Raw genomic sequence first — 21,237 nt, 5'->3', positions numbered from 1 at the left:
TCTGGTCAACCCACATCAAATAAAAACGTTCAAAAAAGGGTTTCCTGTTTCATGGCAAGACATGCAAATTGTCTGCCTCACCATGGCAACTGCGTTTCGCGAAAGGTCAATGTGTGACATGCCAGGGCCGTGGCTGTTATGTGTTGTGCTGTAACCCATTCAGCTATCACAATGTTCCATTCAGTTTCAATCACACTCAGTTTCGTTCTGGTGCAAAACAGATAGAATTTTTGGATTGACTTATTCAAATGGAAAAAAAACAAAAAACAACAACATTTCAGCATGAGGATGACTAATTCAAACTGATGTCATTTAAATACAATGATGGGCTTTAATTCTTTCCATGAACTCAGATAAAAGCAGAATATTGATCAGTCACACACACACACACACACACACACACATTAGCCTTTTGATGCCATTTCCTCAGCACACGAACACTATGTGGCATTAATTCTGGACATCGCTCTCCATTTACAAAATACTTCCGTGTACGGGAACCTGATTGACTGATCTGAATTCAGATTTCCTGCCTCTGTTGAGGAAGAGGATTTGGAAGTGGACCAATGAGAGGCCATAGTGTGACAATACAGACTGATCTGCCGCCTGCTGCTGCTGCTCCCATGTGTGGTCGTGGGTGTGTATAAGAGTGTGTGCATTGCTCCATAGTGTATTCTTCCACAGTCAAAGTATTCTTTCTCCTTGAATTCTGATCTGGGAACAGGTCAGGCCTGTCAGTACTGTGCTCTCTCCCCCTCTCTGCTCCTGGAGCTCGTGCAGCGCACTACACCGCTGGCCTCTGGACGTTTCTGTGCCTGGGAGCTGTGTTGAACATGAAGGATAACAGACGTCTCCTGTGTGTGAGGTGACAGGTGACGGGGTCCACAGGTTAGCACACATGGCCGAGATATTTTTCACACTGATTTTTGGATTGATGAAAGTGCCTATCGCAGCTGTGATCACCGTGTGTTAATTAAGATGAAGGATTCCCAGCCCCCCCCTACAGGCAGGGACAACTCTACAAGTCCTTCCCCTATGCTGAGAGGATAATACCAGTTCATTACAGCTTGGGTTGTATTTTTGTTTATATGATCTGATTTAAAGTGTTTGTTAGTATCCAACCTGTCTGACTGCTTGTGTATCTTGACCCATTAGACCTATGTTTTAGTTTTTAGTTTTATTTTAGACATACAGTGTCAGCTGTTTACTTGGTGAGTACAATGTTCGACGCAAGCTGTAATAAAGTGGAATTTTCCTTTAACTGCATGGTGGTCGAGGGAAAAAGAAGGCTGTAACAAAATAATTTATTACACTGAATAAGTGGTATATTTAATGATGTATGACAACAGCAACAGAAAGTATAAATACATGAAGATGAACTTGTTGCAGCCTTTTCCGTGTTGTTTGCACAAGATTTGGATCAACCCCATTTCCACCTGGTATTAACATCCGATCTGTATCTGGCTAATGATATCTGATTATGAGGCATTTACACCTGGAATTAATAAACTTTCCCATTACCTCAACTCTGCCTGTACAGTGGTCGGATCTCAACCCATAATGTAGGTGGGTGAGCCAGCTGACTTTCTGTAGCAAGTTTCCAGTTTTTGCTATGACCGTGCTGTCCAGCCACAGTGCTGTTAAGCAATGCTTTCCTCCTTGCCTCATGGACAAGTGTCATCCATTAACGTCTTGCAATGGAAGATGTGCTAGATAACTAACTGTAGCTTTATGATGGGTGGCTTGGGAAAGGAGGAGGAGGCAGAGTTAGGTGACCTTTCGACTTTTTTCTTCAGAATGTGGTCAGACTATACAGATCACAATGTGAGCATGACCACCTCTTTACGCCTGCATTAACATGTTTTCCCTGATATAGATAAGGAATCCAAATACAGATCTGGTGTTAATACCAGGTGGAAATGGGGGCCTCACTTTTCTGGTATTTTCTGGCCTGAAGTAGGCTATCATATGTGTGTCTTTCTAGTTCTCTGCTTGCTTGGTCGTGTAAAGGGCTGCATATTCCAAAATGGACACAGATGTTTACACACAGGTTTCTGCATGTGCTAATGTGTTTGCACATTTGGGGGACATGGTCTGTGTGATTTTGGGTGCAGGGGCAGGTGGAAAAACTAGAGCCTGTGTGGCTATGTGGACACGGACAGGCTAACTTACTCTTAAGAGGACGTGTCCTCTCAGCTTCAGCAGGTCTGACTTCCAACTGAGTTATCTTGGTCCCTTTACCCAAGGTGGAAGTAAAGTGGAAAGGCTTGATGCCTAAATCAACAGGTACACTGGAAAAGTGTATCATTTGAAGCTTAGAAAACTAAAATAAAAAGTAGACTTAGTTACGTGACATTTTGGAACCATTGCTGGCAAACAGTGTATTGGGAGATGGTGAATAAGGCCGCGCAAAATCTATCAACAGGTCTGACTGCCAGCCTGCTCACATGCAGGGACTGAAGCCCATCACTGTGCCTGTTTTTAGTCACAAACTAAATGCTTGTGACAACGCCAAATTTGATTGCATTTGGGGAACCTCTGACATTATTCCCCCTAAAGTTTGTATTTGGGATGTACGAGGCTTTGACAGGACAGCCATGACATGCAGGAAGCAGCTGTACTGTATGTGTGTTTTGGGGCAAAGTATTTGGGGAGCCATTGCTATTTGTTCTGCTGATTGTAAAGCCCACAGTGTCTCTGTAGAATGGGATGAAAGTGCAATAGTTTCTTCTTCTACAAACCTGATGCTCTCCTCTCTTAAGGAAAGGTTCAATCATTCCCCTTTAATTCATATTTTTATAATGTAATGTACACGTTTTGTTCTATTTAAAGAGAGGGAAAGAGGACTGAAGGTGTCCTCGTTGTACATAGAGTTTAGACAGTGTTTTTTGGTCAGATTTATTTATTGAAAATGACAGGGACATGTGTTTTTTTTCTTACAATGATGTGAAAGTGCCAATGATAAAGGAATGGCTTTAGATGTAAAAGCCAAAACGTGGACCATGGCTGTTTCCTGATTTGTATTTTCAAATGATCTCAGGCTTGGGAACAAAATAGCACTTTGAATAATGTGTCATGATTCCAGGTTTTGGTCACAACTGAATTCTTTTGAGCTAAGCACCAACACAACACTGAAATGCCATCTGGAGAGCCCACGCCAGCAGGGCCAGCTGATGGCATCAAAAGGCAACAAAATGATTCAGTCCTGTGGTTCTGGTTGTTGTTACCGTTCAGCTTTTGTCAGAATTTGATCTTCTCGGTTTTTGTGGATTTAATTAGACACACTGTAGGTCTACCTAGCCTGTTCTGAGCACTTGATCCTTATCCTGGTTTTTAAGTTGAAGAACGTCTCAGTCAGTGTACCCTCTTTCATTTCAGTTGTTTGTCATCATAACGTGAGTTGATAAAAAAAAAAAAAAAATGTAATAAAGACAAGTCTCGGTGTCATCATTACCGCACAGTCAGTGGAGACACAAGCGCGGTGACTCTGGAAGAGCTCATCAGCTCTACAACATCTCAACATCTCTGCAGGTTGACCGAGTTTGGCTGATGAATTGGTCAAATGTTGCCGCTATAATAAAGTGTTAATGCCGAAGCTGTGACACCACAGCTCTGTCATGCGTTTGCACATGCTTATATGTGGAATGCATTTAGCTTGGTGCCTTGAAGAAAAACAGGGGGCCCCCTTCAAGAGAGAGAATACTTTATTGAGGTCAGTGGTAAATTGTATCATCACAGGTCACAAGTCACATAAATCACATAGTAAACAACACAAGCACACAAATATTAAAAAAATAGCAAAACAACTCAACTAAAATCTAAAACTGTGGCGACAGTACCTTATACTATGCTTAAAATTACTATATACCTCACTATATAATGAAGCTACACACACAACACAATGTAACACTACAGGAATATGAGGTACCCTAATACTACCATCAGATAGAAGTAAATAAATAAATAAATAAACATTTACAGTTGTAGGTATAAATCTGAAAGTGCAGTAAAAGTAACTAGATGAACTGAAGATAGGTGGTGCAAGACATGTAATGAAGTGTTTGTCCTCGTTGCGTGTATTTTCAAAGTATTGATCTATTTATAGTTAAAGCTAACATTTTCTGCAAAAAAAATACTGCAGTAAAGGGGCATCCTGATAACCCAGGAGTTAAAAAGCTACCATGAACAAAAATAATTATATAACGCAAAAGTATAAAAGTATCTGAATGTCACTGCACAGACCTCATCCTCACTAGTTTTGAACTTTTATTGTATGAAATATTCACATGATCACATACCTGTGGCCCTCAACACTGGCAGGTACGGTGAGACACCAGCAAAAACAAAAGGACACAATGGACTGGACCTTTGAGACAACTGCTCAGGACAACATAAACAAACAGCAGTTGCTAGTGGATGATAATAAATGTGCAGTGGTTTCAGGAGTGAGACTGAAATATATGTAATGTGAAAAAGATGCTGTGGAATTCAAAACTTGCTATTGAGGACCTGAATGTATGTTGTGAAGGTGAAAAAAAGAGAAGCGGCAGCGCCCCCTAACGGCGACGCAGCCCACGCAAAGCGACGTGAAGGAATTTCCGCTGACGTCACTGCGTATGTCCGTATCAGGGCTGCAGCTGTCTGAGAGCAACAATAACAACCTCTACCAGCAACTTCACCGCGGCCGTAACGGCTCCTGACAGCTCCAAACACCGCCGGATTCCACAAAATGCGGCTGTCGAAATAACGTTTCTTCGTCGCCCGAGTCGAAAACCGGGTTATCGTCGCGGCCGCCGCCGCGTAACAAGCACCGAGCCTCGGCCGCAGGGGGAACAGGGCAGTTCGGGGCTGCATCTGGGTCAGTGGGCCTGTCGGCGGCTGTAACGGTGGTTTTGTTATCCCCGCAGTGTCCCGTTGCGCCTGTCATTCGTTTCTATACGCGTCGTGTCGCCTGCAGAAACTGGGAACATGCAGGCTAACGGGACAGGACAGGACCCAGATTCAGAACTGTCCTGCCGAAACGGCGAGCAGAACGGCGAGTCGTCCTCCACCGGGGAAGCTCACTCCAACGGAGTTCTGACAGTCAACAATGGAAACACTGTCAGCAACAACAACAACGGAGTGTCAGCCCAACCTGCGTCCAACAACAGCAACAGCGCGTCGGATGGCGTCAAGAAGAAGAAGCGTCTGTCTCAGTCTGAGGAGGATGTCATCAGGCTGATAGGACAACACTTACACGACTTGGGTCTCAAGTAAGTGAGACAGTTGAGCTACTGTGTCATCTGCCATCTGTCAGGACCCGTGTGTGGACATGTTGTCTTCTCTCGAGTGTAGGGAGGAAAACCCAAGCAGTTTGATGCCGTCTTCTATTATATCAGCAACATCACTGAATACATGTAGGCCTCACTGGTGTAAGAAGTTTTCCTAGCTCTGTTTGGGACCCTGGTCCGCAGTGGATGAGGTCCCGGACGGAGTTGAATTTTTTTTCCTTCTTCCTCCTGTCGCTCTTTATTCAACAGAGGTTTCTGGAGGACGGTAACAATAAGCGATTCTCAAGTTTAGACAAAAAGTCATTCGGCTCAAAATTGCTAGATTTTTGAACGGATTTGGCATGGGTTCTCTGCCACGGTTCAGATCACTTGTCTTTGGTTAGTTCTGGGTCACGTTTTTTAAAGGTATGGATTAAGTGAAGGGTAACCCCAACTAAACTGACGTCAGGACCCAAATGCATGTTATTATATACTGATGTAGTTTAAATGTGACAGAATAAACCACCACAGGAGTGAGATGTCCAAGAGGAAATCTGAAAACAGAACAAAACGCAGACTATTTTAATTATTGGTTATTCTCTTGATTTGTTATTTTCTTTTTTCAGATTAAGCTATTCATTGTTTAGTATATATGCACATCACCAGTGACTTCTTCAAAAAGTCTTGTTTTGTCAAACCAACAGTCCAAAACCTAAAAATACAAAGATATAAAAGCAGCTAATCCTCACATTGAAGAAGCTGCAACCACAGCATGATTGGCGCTTTTGTTTTGTTAAATGGCCGAACATTAATTCATAAAAAGCATTATGGTTTTTGCCCAGCCCACCTGTTTTCCTCAAAGTCTTCTCTGTGGCTCTGTGTTTAAAAAGTTGTTTACATGGCAAGACTATACATGTTCTAGTTCATTGTATTATAACATTGATCATGTGCTGAGGCATTCCCAGGTCATTGATTATGATGTGAATTGATTTTGGCTCTGCTGTGTACATTGTTTACAGTCAGACGGTGGACCTCCTGATGCAGGAGTCTGGCTGCAGACTGGAGCACCCCTCTGCCACTAAGTTCCGCAATCATGTCATGGAAGGAGAGTGGGACAAGGTGGAACCACGTTATCTGAAATGCAAATCCATACTCTTTGGAGTCCTTTAGAACAGTGGCCTGTGCACTGTATTTAGGAAGATTTCATTTGCCAAAAAAAATGTTTCTGTGCTTGAAATCTCTGTTATTCAGTGTTTGTCTAGTAATGGGTTCATCAATAGTGAAACCTACATTAGTTTGTGTTATTTATGCTTTTTCCTCCTCTTTATTCAGGCTGAGAGTGACCTGAATGAGCTGAAGGCACTGATGCATTCTCCAAGTGCTATAGTGGTAAGTGGCAACCCCAGCAATCCTCAGACCACTGACACACAGTTCTGTCTCCACAGTAAAACCCAAAGTAAGAGCCTCCACCAGGATAGAGAGGCTTCACCCAGCGTGTCAGCATATTACAGGGGAAAACGAGCCGCTGGTCCCCATTAAACCTCCATTCTTCACTGTCTCTGTGCAGTATTCACAGATTTTCTATGCTGGAATACCCGGCCCAGGGTAGTAGTCTGCATTGCCTGGTTGGTAATCCAGCCTCGGTGTTAGGTTAACATGGTCAGAGTCCAGGTGTTGTGCAGATTGTCAAGAAGAATGTACTGTACTGTGAGAAATAAGACATTGTAAAATGAATAATAACATAAATGAAAATAAAATATAAGCACGGAATTTGTGTAGTAATCAAATACATTTCTAGCTCAGCTCAATATTCTGAAATGTTTGCAGCAGGTTATTTTTTATTTCAAACTGTCCTTTTTTCCAAAGTCTTTTTTATTTCACACCATTTCCCCCAAGGAAAGTTTTTTGTTTCATAACGCCAGTTTTTATTCCAAACAGTCGAGACCAACAGGGCAAACCAAGTTGATGTGTATATCTTTTATTTTATTATTTTTTTATATCTATTTATGCTACTTTTCTACTCTTTTCTTGAATGGGAGCACATGTAACCATGGAATTTCAATCAATACAGTATTTCTGATTCTGATTCTGAATCTGATGTGATCGGCCAATCATTTCAACAGCCACATCGAAAGAATTAAGATGTACTGTAGACATTGATGGACTGAGCAGGTTTGTATTGACTGATTCCCCTGAATGTTTCAAATAAATCAAGAAATAAAGCCTCAGTTCAATCATGTGTGTTGGTAATGAAGTAGTGGATGTTCTGCCTTGATGTCATGTGGGTAACTGTGGCAGAACGAACAGCCTTTGATGACTAATGTCCCTCTTTGTTCTTCTTTGTCCATGTTTGTCCTCGTCTTCCTCGTGCAGCGGATGAAGTTCCTGCTACTGCAGCAGAAGTATCTGGAGTATCTGGAGGATGGGAAGGTTCTGGAGGCCCTGCAGGTCCTCAGGGCCGAACTCACTCCTCTGAAGTACAACACGGAGCGTATCCACATCCTGAGTGGGTCAGTTCATTAGCGGACAGGGAAGCTGAGACATACTCTGGAATGTCGATAGAAGCAGAGTTGTCATTTACACTTACAATGTTTGTTGTTTAGCTTTTCCCATATTGCAGTAGAATGAGTCAAATCCCCCCTGGGGTATGGTAGGAAATGATTTTGCCAGCCTCTATTGGCTTTGCTGTGTCTGAGTTAAACGCAGTGATTTATAATGTGCATTTTGATTGACAGGGCCTTTTGAAGGTACAGTACTGAAGCTGTCAATAACCTTTTGTGAAAGAATTACCATGATACAATTGTCCCTCAAGAATTCCATGCTTGTCAGGATGGAGAACCCTCTGAAACATCAGAGACCACTGAAAGGCAATACACACAGACAGCGTTTCTGATGTCCACCACTTTTCCATCTCATGGATCTGTCAACACCGACTCCGAGACACTACGGGACTCCCTACATTTTTTTCAAGCTGCAGGATGCTTTGTTTTTTTTGGGCATGTTTGTTGAAGCATAATCTGCACAGGAAGCCTTTCAAATTCACTTATTAATGTTATCATAATGATCAATTAACACTCTGGATTCCCTGCCTACTAAGGTGGGAGGTAAATTCTATGACTCAATAAATGAGAACTATGCAGTTTTCTCACTGTAAAACTACTTTCATCCAGTACATTTCTGATGTTCCTCAGTCGGGTGAAGACAGTTTGTCCTCCTGCTGTCCTCTCTGGCCCTCGGGAGCTCTACTGCTGACAGGAGAGTTGCTTCTGAGGACAGAGATGGCTGAAGGGAGGTCTGAGTCAGTGTGGATTGAACGAATTAACGTTTCACATTGCCAATGTCTTGCTTTTTGGTGATTGAATTCCCAGCAAGACCGACAACCCTGAAAACCGTAGGCTCCTCATGCATTTCAGTGGTACGCTGTGTTGGTGCAGTGGCGGTGCATCCACAGAAGGCTCCCACAGTAGCAGTAGTCTGTAAAAAGATTGATCCTGACTCAACTTTTGCTGCAGCACAGGGTAACATTAGGGGCTGCAATGTTCATCACATCACACCCTCCACAATGTGAAGGTGTTTGAGCAAGCACAAAATTTCCGGATTGAGGATCAGTTTCTTGTGTTTGGCCCGAGGGTGAAGCGAGAGGAAATGTCTCAGTCACCATAAACAATGAAGACACAAGATGTCTTCTTCTGGGGACCATGAACATCCACAGCAAATTTAGCATCTTGCAGATTCAATTGAAATTCAATTCAGATTTATTTATATAGTGCCAAATCTTAACAGACCTTATCTCAGGGCACTTTGCATATAGAGCAGGTCTAGACGGTACTCTGAATCTGGCCTGCAGGGGCTGAGATATCGAGCTCTGGACCAAATTGACCGACATCTCCAAAAGCCAGTAGGGCTTCATGTGTAATATTGTGTGTGTACCTTTTCTTATATTTTCCTCACTCTTAACGCTGTAAAGATGACACAACTGAAAATGTCCTAATTTTCAAAGTTGGCCAGATATATACTTGGCTTTATGCTTTTCATGCGCAGTAATGGTAACAATAAGTAGGAAAACAAAGTGACACTGATGTTGGTCTACTGTTGAAAACTCAATGTCATTTTCCTGCTTGTAGTTAATATAGAAATTGTGCAGGAGGAGCCTTTTTTGTTTTTTTTTAATGAGATGCATGACAGGACAGGCCCAGATCAAAGAGATACATTTGTGTAAGCTCACTTTTAAAAGCAGGTGTGACAGCATGTGTGACAGTAGCTGAGAAAGTGTCATCATGTGTTTTTGAAGGTACCTGATGTGCAGTCATGCAGAGGACCTGCGAGCCAAAGCAGAGTGGGAAGGCAAAGGCACGGCATCCCGAACAAAGCTGCTGGACAAGCTCCAGAGTGAGTGCAGTCTGGCTCACACCCCATAGTTATTCTACTGTACAGTTAACACTTCCTTTCCTTTCATATATGATGTCCGTACATTAGCGCTGCAGCAGCAGCACCGACAGCAGTGGGCAGTTCTCATGTATAGTATCTGTTTGTCCACTCTAAAGTCCTGCAGCTGCTTCCTACATGACATTAGCATTTGTTTCCTGTCTAGATTATATGTAGATATGAATCATTTGGATTACATGCACGCTTTTTTTTATGTTATTATGGGTAACTGTAGGTCAGGGTGTTATGGGTCATTGTAGGTCAGGGTGTTATGGGGAACTGTAGTACAGGGTGTTATGGGTCATTGTAGGTCAGGGTGTTATGGGTAACTATAGGTCAGAGTTTTATGGGTAGCGCAGACACACCTCCCAAATCACAACAAGGCGTTGTGAGCATCTGTGCGTTGAGCAAGTTGATTGGTTATGTATAAACTCCCTGTTTCTGCTGCGACTTGGACTACACCACATCACCCCTAGCAGTGACAGTAATGGACTGAACCATCCTGCAGGTGGTCTGTATGGGCAGGATCGGTCCGGTCGGAATCCACACTGAACTGTTGTGGTTAAAAGGTTGTATGGTTATGTCCCAATATATTGCGAAAACATGAGGCTAACAGTAAGCAATATTTCATGCTAGCACTGGAGATAACGAGGCAGCACAAGGCACTCTGGGTGTAGTCGCGTAATGTACTTTTAAGTAATGGACCAATTTGTGATGTACATATTCAGTGTTTTTTGTAGATCACATCGAGGTTATTATTTGTTCAAGGTCGCCTTTAGCACCAAATTGTGATTATTACATCAGCATTTTTTCCATGTTTATCCTGCATCAATGTTTAGCCAATAGAGGACAGCATACGGTAAGCCAGCTAGCGGTACATTTATTCACCACTCTACCCACTCATGGAGACGTGGAGAGGCCAGAACCTTACTGGTTTAGTAATCCTTTTTCTATTTTGGTTGTATATTTCCAGATACCACTCCAAGTGTTCTGATTAAAGAGGAATAAAGTAATTTATTCATCATAGTCGGCCACCCACGCCTTCTAACAGAGGACAGGCATATCTAGCTGCAGCACATACACCGTGTCCCTAACAGTTTGAGTCAGCTCCTGTTGGGAGGCAGGTTCAAAAAGGAGACCAGAACAAATGTAAACATACTACAAACAAGTGTAAAAGAATCAGCCACGCAGACATCTCTGAGCACCCCACTGCATGTTTGCCTATGTTCAGCCCAGAGAGGCAGGATTCCAGCAAGTAATTATCAAAGCTGCTCAACATCTGTCAAAGTGGCTCTCTGTTTTATTCCATACTACGATGTTTGTTACTGTAGTTGGTCACCATATGTTCTGAACTTTGAATCGTTCTTTGTGTGCGCAGCGTACCTGCCTCCGTCGGTGATGCTTCCTCCTCGCCGCCTGCAGACACTGCTGAAGCAGGCGGTGGAGCTGCAGAGGGAACGCTGCCTCTACCACAACACCAAGCTGGACAGCGGACTGGACTCTGTGTCCCTGCTGCTAGACCATGCCTGCAGCCGGTAAGAACCCACACATACTGTACCGCACCAGGGCTCCACCCAGGCTGATGGGAAAATCAAGTTGTGTTGTTTGATTGTCACTGTGGGACACTACTACTATATGCAATGTGGCCCATAGAATTGCATTCATATCTGGGGGGTAGGGTCTATATTTATCTCCATGAAGATGTTTACATATGTAGAACTAGAATCAGTTCAGATTAGGGTTTACCCGTTGCCAAGAAGTGTTGTATTGATCAAGTCTCCAATAAATATGTAATCCTTCAAACGACATCATAGCCAGTCATAATATCTAACCATAAAAGCTGTTTTATTTGCATCATGAAGCTTGATATCTGCCTTATGTGTGCGTGTCCACTTTTTTTTAGGAAACAGTTCCCCTGCTACACTCAGCAGATTCTCACTGAACACTGCAATGAAGTCTGGTTCTGCAAGTTCTCCAACGACGGCACAAAACTGGCAACTGGATCCAAAGACACCACAGTCATTGTGTGGCACGTCGACACAGTAAGCAATCTCATTTATTTATCATCAATTTCACGTAGGAGCAGGGAAACGCGTGAGAGTTGAAATAACTGGGTTATTGACTATATTGTCTGTTGGTCGACAGGAAACCCAGCAGTTGAAGTTGATGAAGACTCTGGAGGGTCATGCTTATGGTGTTTCATACCTGGCATGGAGCCCCGATGATGCCTATCTGATAGCCTGTGGTCCTGATGACTGCTCTGAGCTGTGGCTGTGGAATGTGCAGGTACATCTCTCACACAGCAGGTCAGCCGGTCATTGGCTTCTTTTCTGTCTGACTAAATTGTGATCCACACTCAGAAAAATCCCCCAAAAAAAGTAAAACAACAAAAATGACATGAATGACATCTGCTATCAGCTGTGTGGTGAACATAAATCAGCAGCTCGGATCATTCTGCATGATTTTCTTTATGTATTTTTTTTTTCTCCCAGACTCTGACTTTCTGAGTGCAGGCTTACAGGGCCCCTGCAAGAGAAAAGGCAGCATGTTATCATAGACATCAGTTATGTAATAATAGGGAAAAAGTGTACATCAGTGTACAGATTTTATTGCCTGTGACGTTGTTTGTTTTTCACTATTTAATTGTTTACTTTAAATTGAATTGATTTAAAGGTTCTATATGGAGTTTTCAGAAAGTCCTTGTTATTAATGACACCGGTGACATACACCAGACTGATTTACTGTGATTTACAATCATATTTAGAATAACGTTCCTATATTTTATTTGGCCCATTGGCTCTGTGATACACACTAGCTTACCGTTCGGTAACTGCTACGTTACAGCTAGCTGGCTAAACATAAAGTTACCTTAGCTCAGGTTACAGTTAGCGAGTTGTCCACCCCTGTCTTGCATCGCTTTTGGCTAGTAGAAAGCAACAGCTCGTATTACACTACGGTTGTATTTCCACTGTTCCAACCATCACCAACTCCATTTTAGTCAAAATAAACCCTTAATCCACCGAGTTAGATGTGAAAATATTCTGGATGCAACGTTACACGCTGCCTCTCGCCGCTGCCTCTCGCTGTCACCGCTGGCCTCCCTGGGTTAGCTTGTGAACGAGAGCCCATTGCTGAGCAGCAGATCTGGCGTTGGTTGCTTCATGTTGTTAGCTGATGAAGTGATTTGCAAACTCACAGATTAGCCCGGGAGTCTGGATGAATTAGCTGAGTGTTTTGTTACGTTAGCTAACTAGTAATTCGTCCACGTTAGCAAGCAAGCTACGTTGGACTCTGTGTTTTGGTGGGTGCCGGTCGTTTGTTGATGTTAGCGGACTCCATTTCTAAGCTAACGTTGGCTGTCGGGGAGCTGAACATGGAGCGGAAGAGAGGGTAGGCACACGTAGCGTCACATCCTTTGGATTTTCACGGAAAATTCGCCCCGAGTCCTTTTACATAGAAACCAGTCCACAGGCTGTTATAGGCAACCGAGAAGGTTGCCTATAACCGAGAAAGATGCCTATAACCGAGAAAGTTGGTTTTTAAGTGATAAATAAAAAGCGATTAATACAAGTAAATTGTTGCACTTTGTTACATATAGTACCCCTTTAAAGGTTTTTGACTATAAGATAATGTTGGAGATCAGATCTTTTCAGCCTGCAGTGTATAGCACCGCTCCATCCTCTGAGCTCTGTCATTGTATGTCATTCATCCCCTGCAGCAGATTAACAAAAAAAAAGAACCGAGTGAAGATTGTAGGTTTGTGTTGACCTTAATATTACAAATACGTTAGTATTGCCAAATGCTTATGCAAATGATTATTTGATTATCTGCAATTAACTATGCAGCTCTAGCGCAAATGTGTTTTTGCTCATAATTAGAAGCAGTGGGTTGTGCAACAATCAGCCAACCGACTTCTCCATGACAACCAGCTGTCACAGCCTGTCCATCTGTCCCACAAACTGTATTCAAAACTGATTCTTCGTGTTCAAAGGAACATGTCCTACCAGTCTTTGTAGAATTGCTGACCGTCTATGTGTTTCCGTTGTTAATTGGTTGACCCCCACACAAGTCATCCTCATTCTACTGACAAGTTGAACCTTTCTCAGCTTCTTTAGACCATTGTAAAAGGATAGGTTCAAAGTCTTACGCACATTCAGTTTTTGGTCACCCTCCTCTTCATACTGGCTGTGAAAAGATCCCTACTGAGTGTGACTCCAATATAAGAGACGGAGGACAAAATCCACAGTCCTCTTTCTGTTTAAAAATGCATCCTAAACTTCAGCTGAAGTTAATTTGAGGTTTTGAGTTACATAAATCAAGTGGATATCATTTTTTAGTACAAAAGTGTATTTCCACAGACAGCGTTTCCTTGTCGAGCTGCAGAGCCGTAACTCCCTCAGTGTACATAAAGATATGTGAGTATTGTATTACTACAGACTTGAAAAAAGTTGTAATGAGCCCAAATATAGAGGCTAATAAGCTCTGTAGAGCTGGATCAAACAGAGTCTGTGATAATTCTCTGTGGTTTGTAAATACGTATGACTCCTTTCACATTATTCTTCAACCTTAAAGCTGCTCCACTCAGTAAGAATAGTGATTAGTGCAGCTTTAATCTCACCAAAGCAGCCATGTTGCTGCTGCTCCACTCAGTCACCTGGACCTTGTGAAAGCAGACATACTGTATTCTCGTTCTCATTTAGTCTTTTCCAAACACATTCAAACCTGAAGGGACAACAGTATTAGCCAATAACAGATTGTGTTTTCAGGTAATTAGAGGTTCACATGACGGAAAGCTCCAAATCGGTGTGTTGTAGAGTGTGTGGTGTCACGTTTCTCTCTCCTCTCCTCTGTCTACAGACGGGGGAGTTACGTACAAAGATGAGTCAGTCTCATGAGGATAGCCTGACCAGCGTGGCCTGGAATCCAGATGGCAAACGCTTCGTCACCGGCGGCCAGAGAGGCCAGTTCTACCAGTGTGTGAGTATCTTTCACAGCACACACTCTGTCATACAGTGCATTTACATCACACTCACTTACATCAAACACATTTAATAGAAGCTCTGGTAGACCAGTTTCATCTGGGCTGGAATGTAGAAAAACTGTCCAAGCTTTCACTCATGAGTTCAAATAATTCTAAGGAAAGGAGGACCTTTGTATGGAGAAAATGAAAGTAAGTGTGATGAAAGTAAGTGTGGAGTAGCAGGAATTATCATGGTTTCATGCACCCCTCACCATGATGAATCCCTCTGAAAGCCTCATCATCACTCACTGTGTTCAGAGTTTTTGTTCTTTTTTTTTCCCCCAGTATAGAACAAAACATAAAGGACATTACAAATTTCTAGAATCACACAACTCCAACAAACAATGCCAGGGTTAAAGTGCACCTATGAGTCCACTGAGCACAATATGTTTGTACAGTGTATTGTCCCAGTTCACCACAAACAGTAGTCATTATCTTTATTCTCTTGCCATCGTTACCCTGTCTACAGTCACAAACACCTTGGGGCGCCTAATTAATCACCCCTGATATTTAATATTCAGCACGCAGAGAGGAGCTTATTAATTATGTCCCAGTGTTGATCGTCAGTCCTGTGAAAGTCTCAGCTCCTGTTCTGCTCCATGTTAAGCAGGTCTACATATCTTCTCTATCTGAGTCTTTTGAAAAAACGGGCTTCTTTATGTTCTGCCCAAATATAACCCTGCGTCTCATTGTTTCAACATTACACTTCAATATACTATAATTTAAGTAATTCTTATAATTATTCAAACTGCCAAACATCCCCTTCTTCAAGCTGTCTAATAAGAATATTCATTGGTTATCTTAGACGTCTATCAATATATCTTTGAGTTCCGGACTGCGGGTCAGACAAAACAAGACGTCATGTAAGAAATTTGTTGCTACTTTCTGACTTTTTATAGACCCAATGATTGAGAAAAGAATTGGATAATAATGAAAATAATTGTTGCAGCCCTCGAGAGATTATCCTTTGCTGAGATATGAGATATGAATTAATTAAAAATTCTCATCAAGTGACCAGGGATAGATAATTGTAGGTGATGGTCCTGCCAAAGTTAGGTATTTCCAGAACCGAGAACACAGGGCTACGACCTAAACATGAAAGCTTTCTCTTAAAGCCCCTGGGAGTAGAGTTGTAATGTCATTTTAGGATCTTTAAAATTAATTTAATGGCTCAAGTTTTTGTTTTAGAAAAATGAGACATTCCATTGTGTCCCCAGGTCGGATCAGTGAGGGGGAGGGATAGCAGTGTGCGTGGCTCTCTGCCACATTGTTATGTTTGTTGTTCAGTATATAAAAAAAAAAGAAGATATTGACCCCAAATCAAATGTGGGATGCTCTGGGATTTCCCTGCTGCAGTCTGGCGTTGATGGTGTTCCTCAATGCATTTTGTCTCCTCCTGACTCCCAGGACTTGGATGGAAACCTGCTGGACTCATGGGAAGGAGTTCGGGTGCAGTGCCTGTGGTGTCTCAGTGACGGCCGGACCGTCCTCGCATCGGACACCCACCAACGCATCCGCGGATACAACTTTGAAGACCTGACGGACAGAAACATGTAAGACCCTCTTGTTAGCACAAAATATAACCAGACAGAGATTCTGAATTTTACTTTGCCTGTACCCACTCCAGCCTCAGGGATGAAGTTATAAAACAGTGGTTTCCAACCTCTTTTCTGTGATTTCATCACAGAAATCAAATCAGTGAGTGACACTGGTTGGTCATGTGTCATGTGTCGGGTCAGTTTCCCCATTTATCCCCATTTTTTTAAATATTTAGGACACTGTGACAGTACATGTCTTGGCCATAATATGTACTGTACAAACAGGTCCTAACTGAGCCAAATGTATGGCAAAACATCATGGTGAATATTTAAACTCTCCACTGCATTCATTCTCATAGACCTCCGTCGTATTTATAATTCAACAAAAGACACCCAGTACAGAAGAAGCCCTGCCAGTCTAGGGATTAAGGTGACGACTATGACCTTTGTTGAATGTCATTCCCCATCTCTCTCTCTCTCTCTCTCTCTCTCTCTCTCTCTCTCTCTCTCTCTCTCTTCCTGTCGTTTCTCTGCTGTTTACGTAGTAGTAAAGGCATAAAAAAGTTTGCCATAGCTGGAGGTTGAATAACTGAAGGGGTACAGGACTGTGAAAAGTTTGGGAAACACTGGTCCGTGTGATCAGGAACATACTTGAGTTGGGGGATTCTGTGTTGCAGCAGCTTCTGAATAGGGGCAGGCACCACGTACAGATGTATACAGGGCTCCATGAGGTGTTTATCCAACCTATCTTTCTATATATAGCGCTTTTCAACCTTCACGGTTCCTAAAGCACTTTACAGTTGAGTCTCATTCACCCATTCACTCACACATTCACACACCATTGGCGACCGAGCTGCCATGCAAGGTGCTGGTCTCCATCGGGAGCAACTAAGGGTTCAGTGTCTTGCTCAAGGATGCGTCAGCATGACAGGGGGGATCGAACTCCCAACCCGCTCTACCCTGCTGCTAACCACCATGCCGTTTAGAGCTGCTATGGCAACCCAACAAACCTCCTCCCAAAGTATTTTAAAAAAACAATAAATATGAGACACTGAGCTTTCCAAGGAGGTAGATACGGTATTCTTTGTATTATGCCTGTTTAATTGAATGGGTCGCAATACACATGTGGGTGTATGTTTAACATGCTGCTTACACAAGCAACATCAAAACATTGTTTTGTGACATTTTTTTTTTGCTCTGCCTGTGGATGATGTTGTGTGTTGTATCATTCCAGAGTGCAGGAGGACCACCCCATCATGTCTTTCACTGTTTCCAAAAGTGGAAGGTTAGCTCTGCTCAATGTTGCTACTCAGGTGAGCAGCTTGTTGCTTCCCATAATTTAACACCACAATATACTTTAGTTTCATTTGAACTTCAGCGAGTTGCTACAGTGGCAGTTCAGTTCAATGCTGATTTTGAAATGTACATCTCAGTAAATGCTGTGCATTTGTAGGGAGTGCACCTATGGGACCTGCATGACCGGGTGCTGGTGAGGAAGTACCAAGGGGTGACGCAGGGCTTCTACACCATCCACTCCTGCTTCGGAGGGCACAATGAAGACTTCATCGCAAGTGGCAGTGAAGGTAAGACGACATCATTTTTAGTAAAAAGCTCAGCTCAGTTCAGCTGCTTTCTGTTGTGTGGGTGTTATGGGTAACTTTAGGTAGCAGAGGCTCGCAGAGGATCCAATGTGCACATCTCCTAAATCTCAACAAAATGTCCTGCAGATATGCATGTCAAGCAAGTTAAAAGTAAAAGTTGAAAAAATATGCGCCATACAAATGGTATGTACGACACAAGTATAAAATAAATGGCCATGCAATCATCATGTGCACATGTGCCTATGTGCAGTAGTACTCCACATGAAAAGTAAACAGATTTTCCTTTGTAAAATTGGTGAAGCTGCCATTTAAGTCTAATCCAATAAACTGGTACCAGCTGATGGAGTGTCCTGTCTCCTGTCAGACCACAAAGTTTACATCTGGCACCGGCGCAGTGAGCTGCCCATCGCAGAGCTGACTGGTCACACCCGCACAGTCAACTGTGTGAGCTGGAACCCCGTCCTGCCTGGACTGCTGGCCAGCGCCTCCGACGATGGGACCGTCCGAATCTGGGGACCGGCCCCCTTTCTGGATGTCCAGGATGCAGAAGGGCTCAATGGTATGAACATGAAAACTAGCATGTGTAGTTGTTGGGGACAAATTTGAAAGGCCGTACAGGTCATCAGCCTGTCACTATTTTTGGTGGATTATCTTTCAGCCACTGCTTTCATGAGGCCCCTCAACAGTTTATATACATATAAGTAGGGTGAGAATCCAGTTTCTTCCTACTTTTCTACCTTAATGGACAAAGCGCTTTAGAGTTTGCTTCTCATTCACATACATACACTAGCCATGTTTCCTAGAGGTATTTTTAATGTCTATTTCTAAGTATCGCATTAGAAAAGCTCTATGGAAATGGCAAAATTTGATAAAACCTCAGTTGCGCAAAAAGGTTTTTGCATTTACCATTTATTGACTCAGGCAGGAATATAGCCAGCAACAGACATGGTGGTCAAAACTAAGCTTGTTGTCAACACCTAGAGAGACAGAGAACCGAAGTGCGGGGACATGTGATCAATGGAAGAGTCTGGACCTATGATAGTGTCTTCTGATTTACTTGCGTTTAGCTGAAGAAAGTTTCGTTACCAGTTTTTTTTCCGGTCTGTGAGGCAGGATTGTTACAATTCTGTTGTGTTATTGGAATCAAAAGACAAATAGATCTGGGAGTCATCTGCATAGAAATGGAAACTCATATGGTGCTTTTGAAAGATTTGACCTAGAGGTAGTATATAAATGGAGAATAACTGACGTACCAAGGACTGAACCCTGAGGCACTCCATCAGTGAACTGGGTAGTGGAGGATTTACAGTTGCCAATGGCCACACAGAAAATCCTTTCAGAAAGATGGCCAATTGCACACCAAGTGCTGCCAAGTTCAGCTATTTTTTCAAGACCTTAGCCAAGAAGGGAAGGTTGGATATTAGACAGAAGTTATTTAAAATGGATGGGTCAAGAGGTGGATTTTTGTGGTTGACCCATGGCTCATTTAAAATATTAAGGCAATTGACCAGAAGTAAGCGAAGAATTGATGGCTAGAATAAATGGACAGGTTTACTGAAATATCCAGGGAACAGGAAGATAATTTCATTTTAGTCAGGGAGAGTCTGGGAGGGTGGAGTTCCTAACAACCTGGACCTGATAAGAGAAAGAAGATCAACCGAGAGCTCAGTGATATGTGGAGGAGGGTTTGTGGTGTGCTAATAATGTCACAGAGACATCTAGAGTTGTGATCTGAATACTTTGCAGTAGAGACTGATTTATCGGCTGATATTGGCCTATCACAGATATATCGGTATCGGCGGATGTGTTGTCCAATATGTGCCGATATGAAAACTTTACTAATTACAGAATTTAATGCTGAGAAAGATGTTTGGGGTAACTTATATATTGTGTCATCACATAGTTTGTCCAGTGGATCTAGCCAGCTATAGTTTGTAAGTACAGTCCATAGACTATATATATATAAAGATGGACGACATGACAGCGCCCCAAAAGTGAAGCCAAAACATCTTGATCGCCCCCTGGTGCAGTATAGGTCTTAAACCCCGTCCCCTCCATCTTAGTGGATGGGGCATGGTCCAGACAGTCCTCACTCAGTTGAGTGAAAAGTTTTAGTCTTCCAATTGCCTTGTGCTTGAGCAGGTGATGATGGTGCTGATGATATCAGCAAATGATGACGATGATGATGATGATGATCTCAGGGGGTGATGATGATATCAGCAGGTGAGGATGATGATGATATCGGCAGGTGGTGATGATGATATCAGCAGCTGATGGTGATGATGATATCAGCAGCTGATGATGATGATGATGATGATGATGATATCAGCATGTAGTGATGATGATGGTGATGATATCGGCAGGTGGAGTGATGATGATGATGATGATGAAGAAGATGATATCAACAGGTGGTGATGATGATGATGATGATGCTGATGACGTGACCTCTATCTTTGCTCTGTCAGTATGTTGCAGCATGGACAGCTGATATCAGCAGATGATGATGATGATAAGGATGATGATGATGATGATGATGATGATGATGACGGGACCCCTGTCTTTGTCCTGTCAGAATGTTGCAGCATGGACAGCTGATATCAGCAGATGATGATGATGATGATGATGATGATGATGATGATGACGACGTGACCTCTGTCTTTGTCCTGTCAGAATGTTGCAGCATGGACAGCTGATGATCTGCTGCTGCTGTGAACCTGAGGAGCTTTAGGACTCTGTAGACACTTGAATGGATGAAGCGAGGAAAGCTTTGGTGATTGGACAGCTGCTTCCTGGAGGCGGGGCCAGCAGTGATGCGTGTCAGGGTTTCACAACACAGAGATGTCAGACTCTGGCCAGGTGAAGCTCCACGACCTTTAGTGTCCGAGCCACCTCCTCCTCCTGTCCGGACCCGTTCCCTCAGCGTCATCCAGGACCACTCATCTCCTCTTATTTATTATCAACTACATTATTTATTCATGGGTAGTTCACTGACTTGTGCTAGGCTGTGACGTAGCAGCACCTGTGGAGGGTGTGTGTTCTTAGTTTTCTTCAGTCGTGTGTCTGAGCTGCTCACATGAGGAAGCTTCAACTTTGTTCCTCTTTCACCTTCTGAACCTTTAAGAGATTTTACCTACAGGAACATTTGATGGATGTAACACCCACTTGAAGAGTATCTTTAAATGCAAAATGATATGTTATCTTGTCTCTTTTTTTTTTAATGCAGAATACATTTGAGTTTTCTTCTTCATCTTTCCTGCTTATAGCCAGAGAAAGAATAGTATTTGATGAGCATGTTGCATAGGATTGCACAGAACGATGTATTTGATGGCTAACTCGTGCTTTGCACTCGAAGTACGTCCAGCTACATCTGTTAAAGCACGCTGAGTGGGTTGGCTGCCTTCTGA

General features: G+C 42.8%; 1 protein-coding gene across 1 annotated transcript; it reads left to right on the top strand.

Moving 5' to 3' along the window:
- The first annotated feature begins 4,968 nt into the window (after positions 1 to 4,968).
- Positions 4,969 to 20,830, top strand: wdr26a (WD repeat domain 26a). The gene is made up of 14 exons (XM_070911605.1): positions 4,969 to 5,252; positions 6,269 to 6,368; positions 6,582 to 6,638; positions 7,623 to 7,759; positions 9,541 to 9,638; positions 11,053 to 11,209; positions 11,578 to 11,716; positions 11,820 to 11,960; positions 14,532 to 14,651; positions 16,102 to 16,247; positions 17,467 to 17,545; positions 17,686 to 17,815; positions 18,198 to 18,392; positions 20,504 to 20,830. Exons 1-14 carry the CDS (start codon positions 4,969 to 4,971, stop codon positions 20,524 to 20,526), a joined length of 1,806 nt encoding a protein of 601 aa, XP_070767706.1. The 3' UTR covers positions 20,527 to 20,830.
- The last annotated feature ends 407 nt before the right edge of the window (positions 20,831 to 21,237 follow it).

Source organism: Enoplosus armatus, chromosome 9 (genome assembly GCF_043641665.1).
Source record: "Enoplosus armatus isolate fEnoArm2 chromosome 9, fEnoArm2.hap1, whole genome shotgun sequence".
In the NCBI taxonomy this organism is placed as follows: domain Eukaryota; kingdom Metazoa; phylum Chordata; class Actinopteri; order Centrarchiformes; family Enoplosidae; genus Enoplosus; species Enoplosus armatus.
This window is presented reverse-complemented; position numbering and strand designations above follow the sequence as displayed.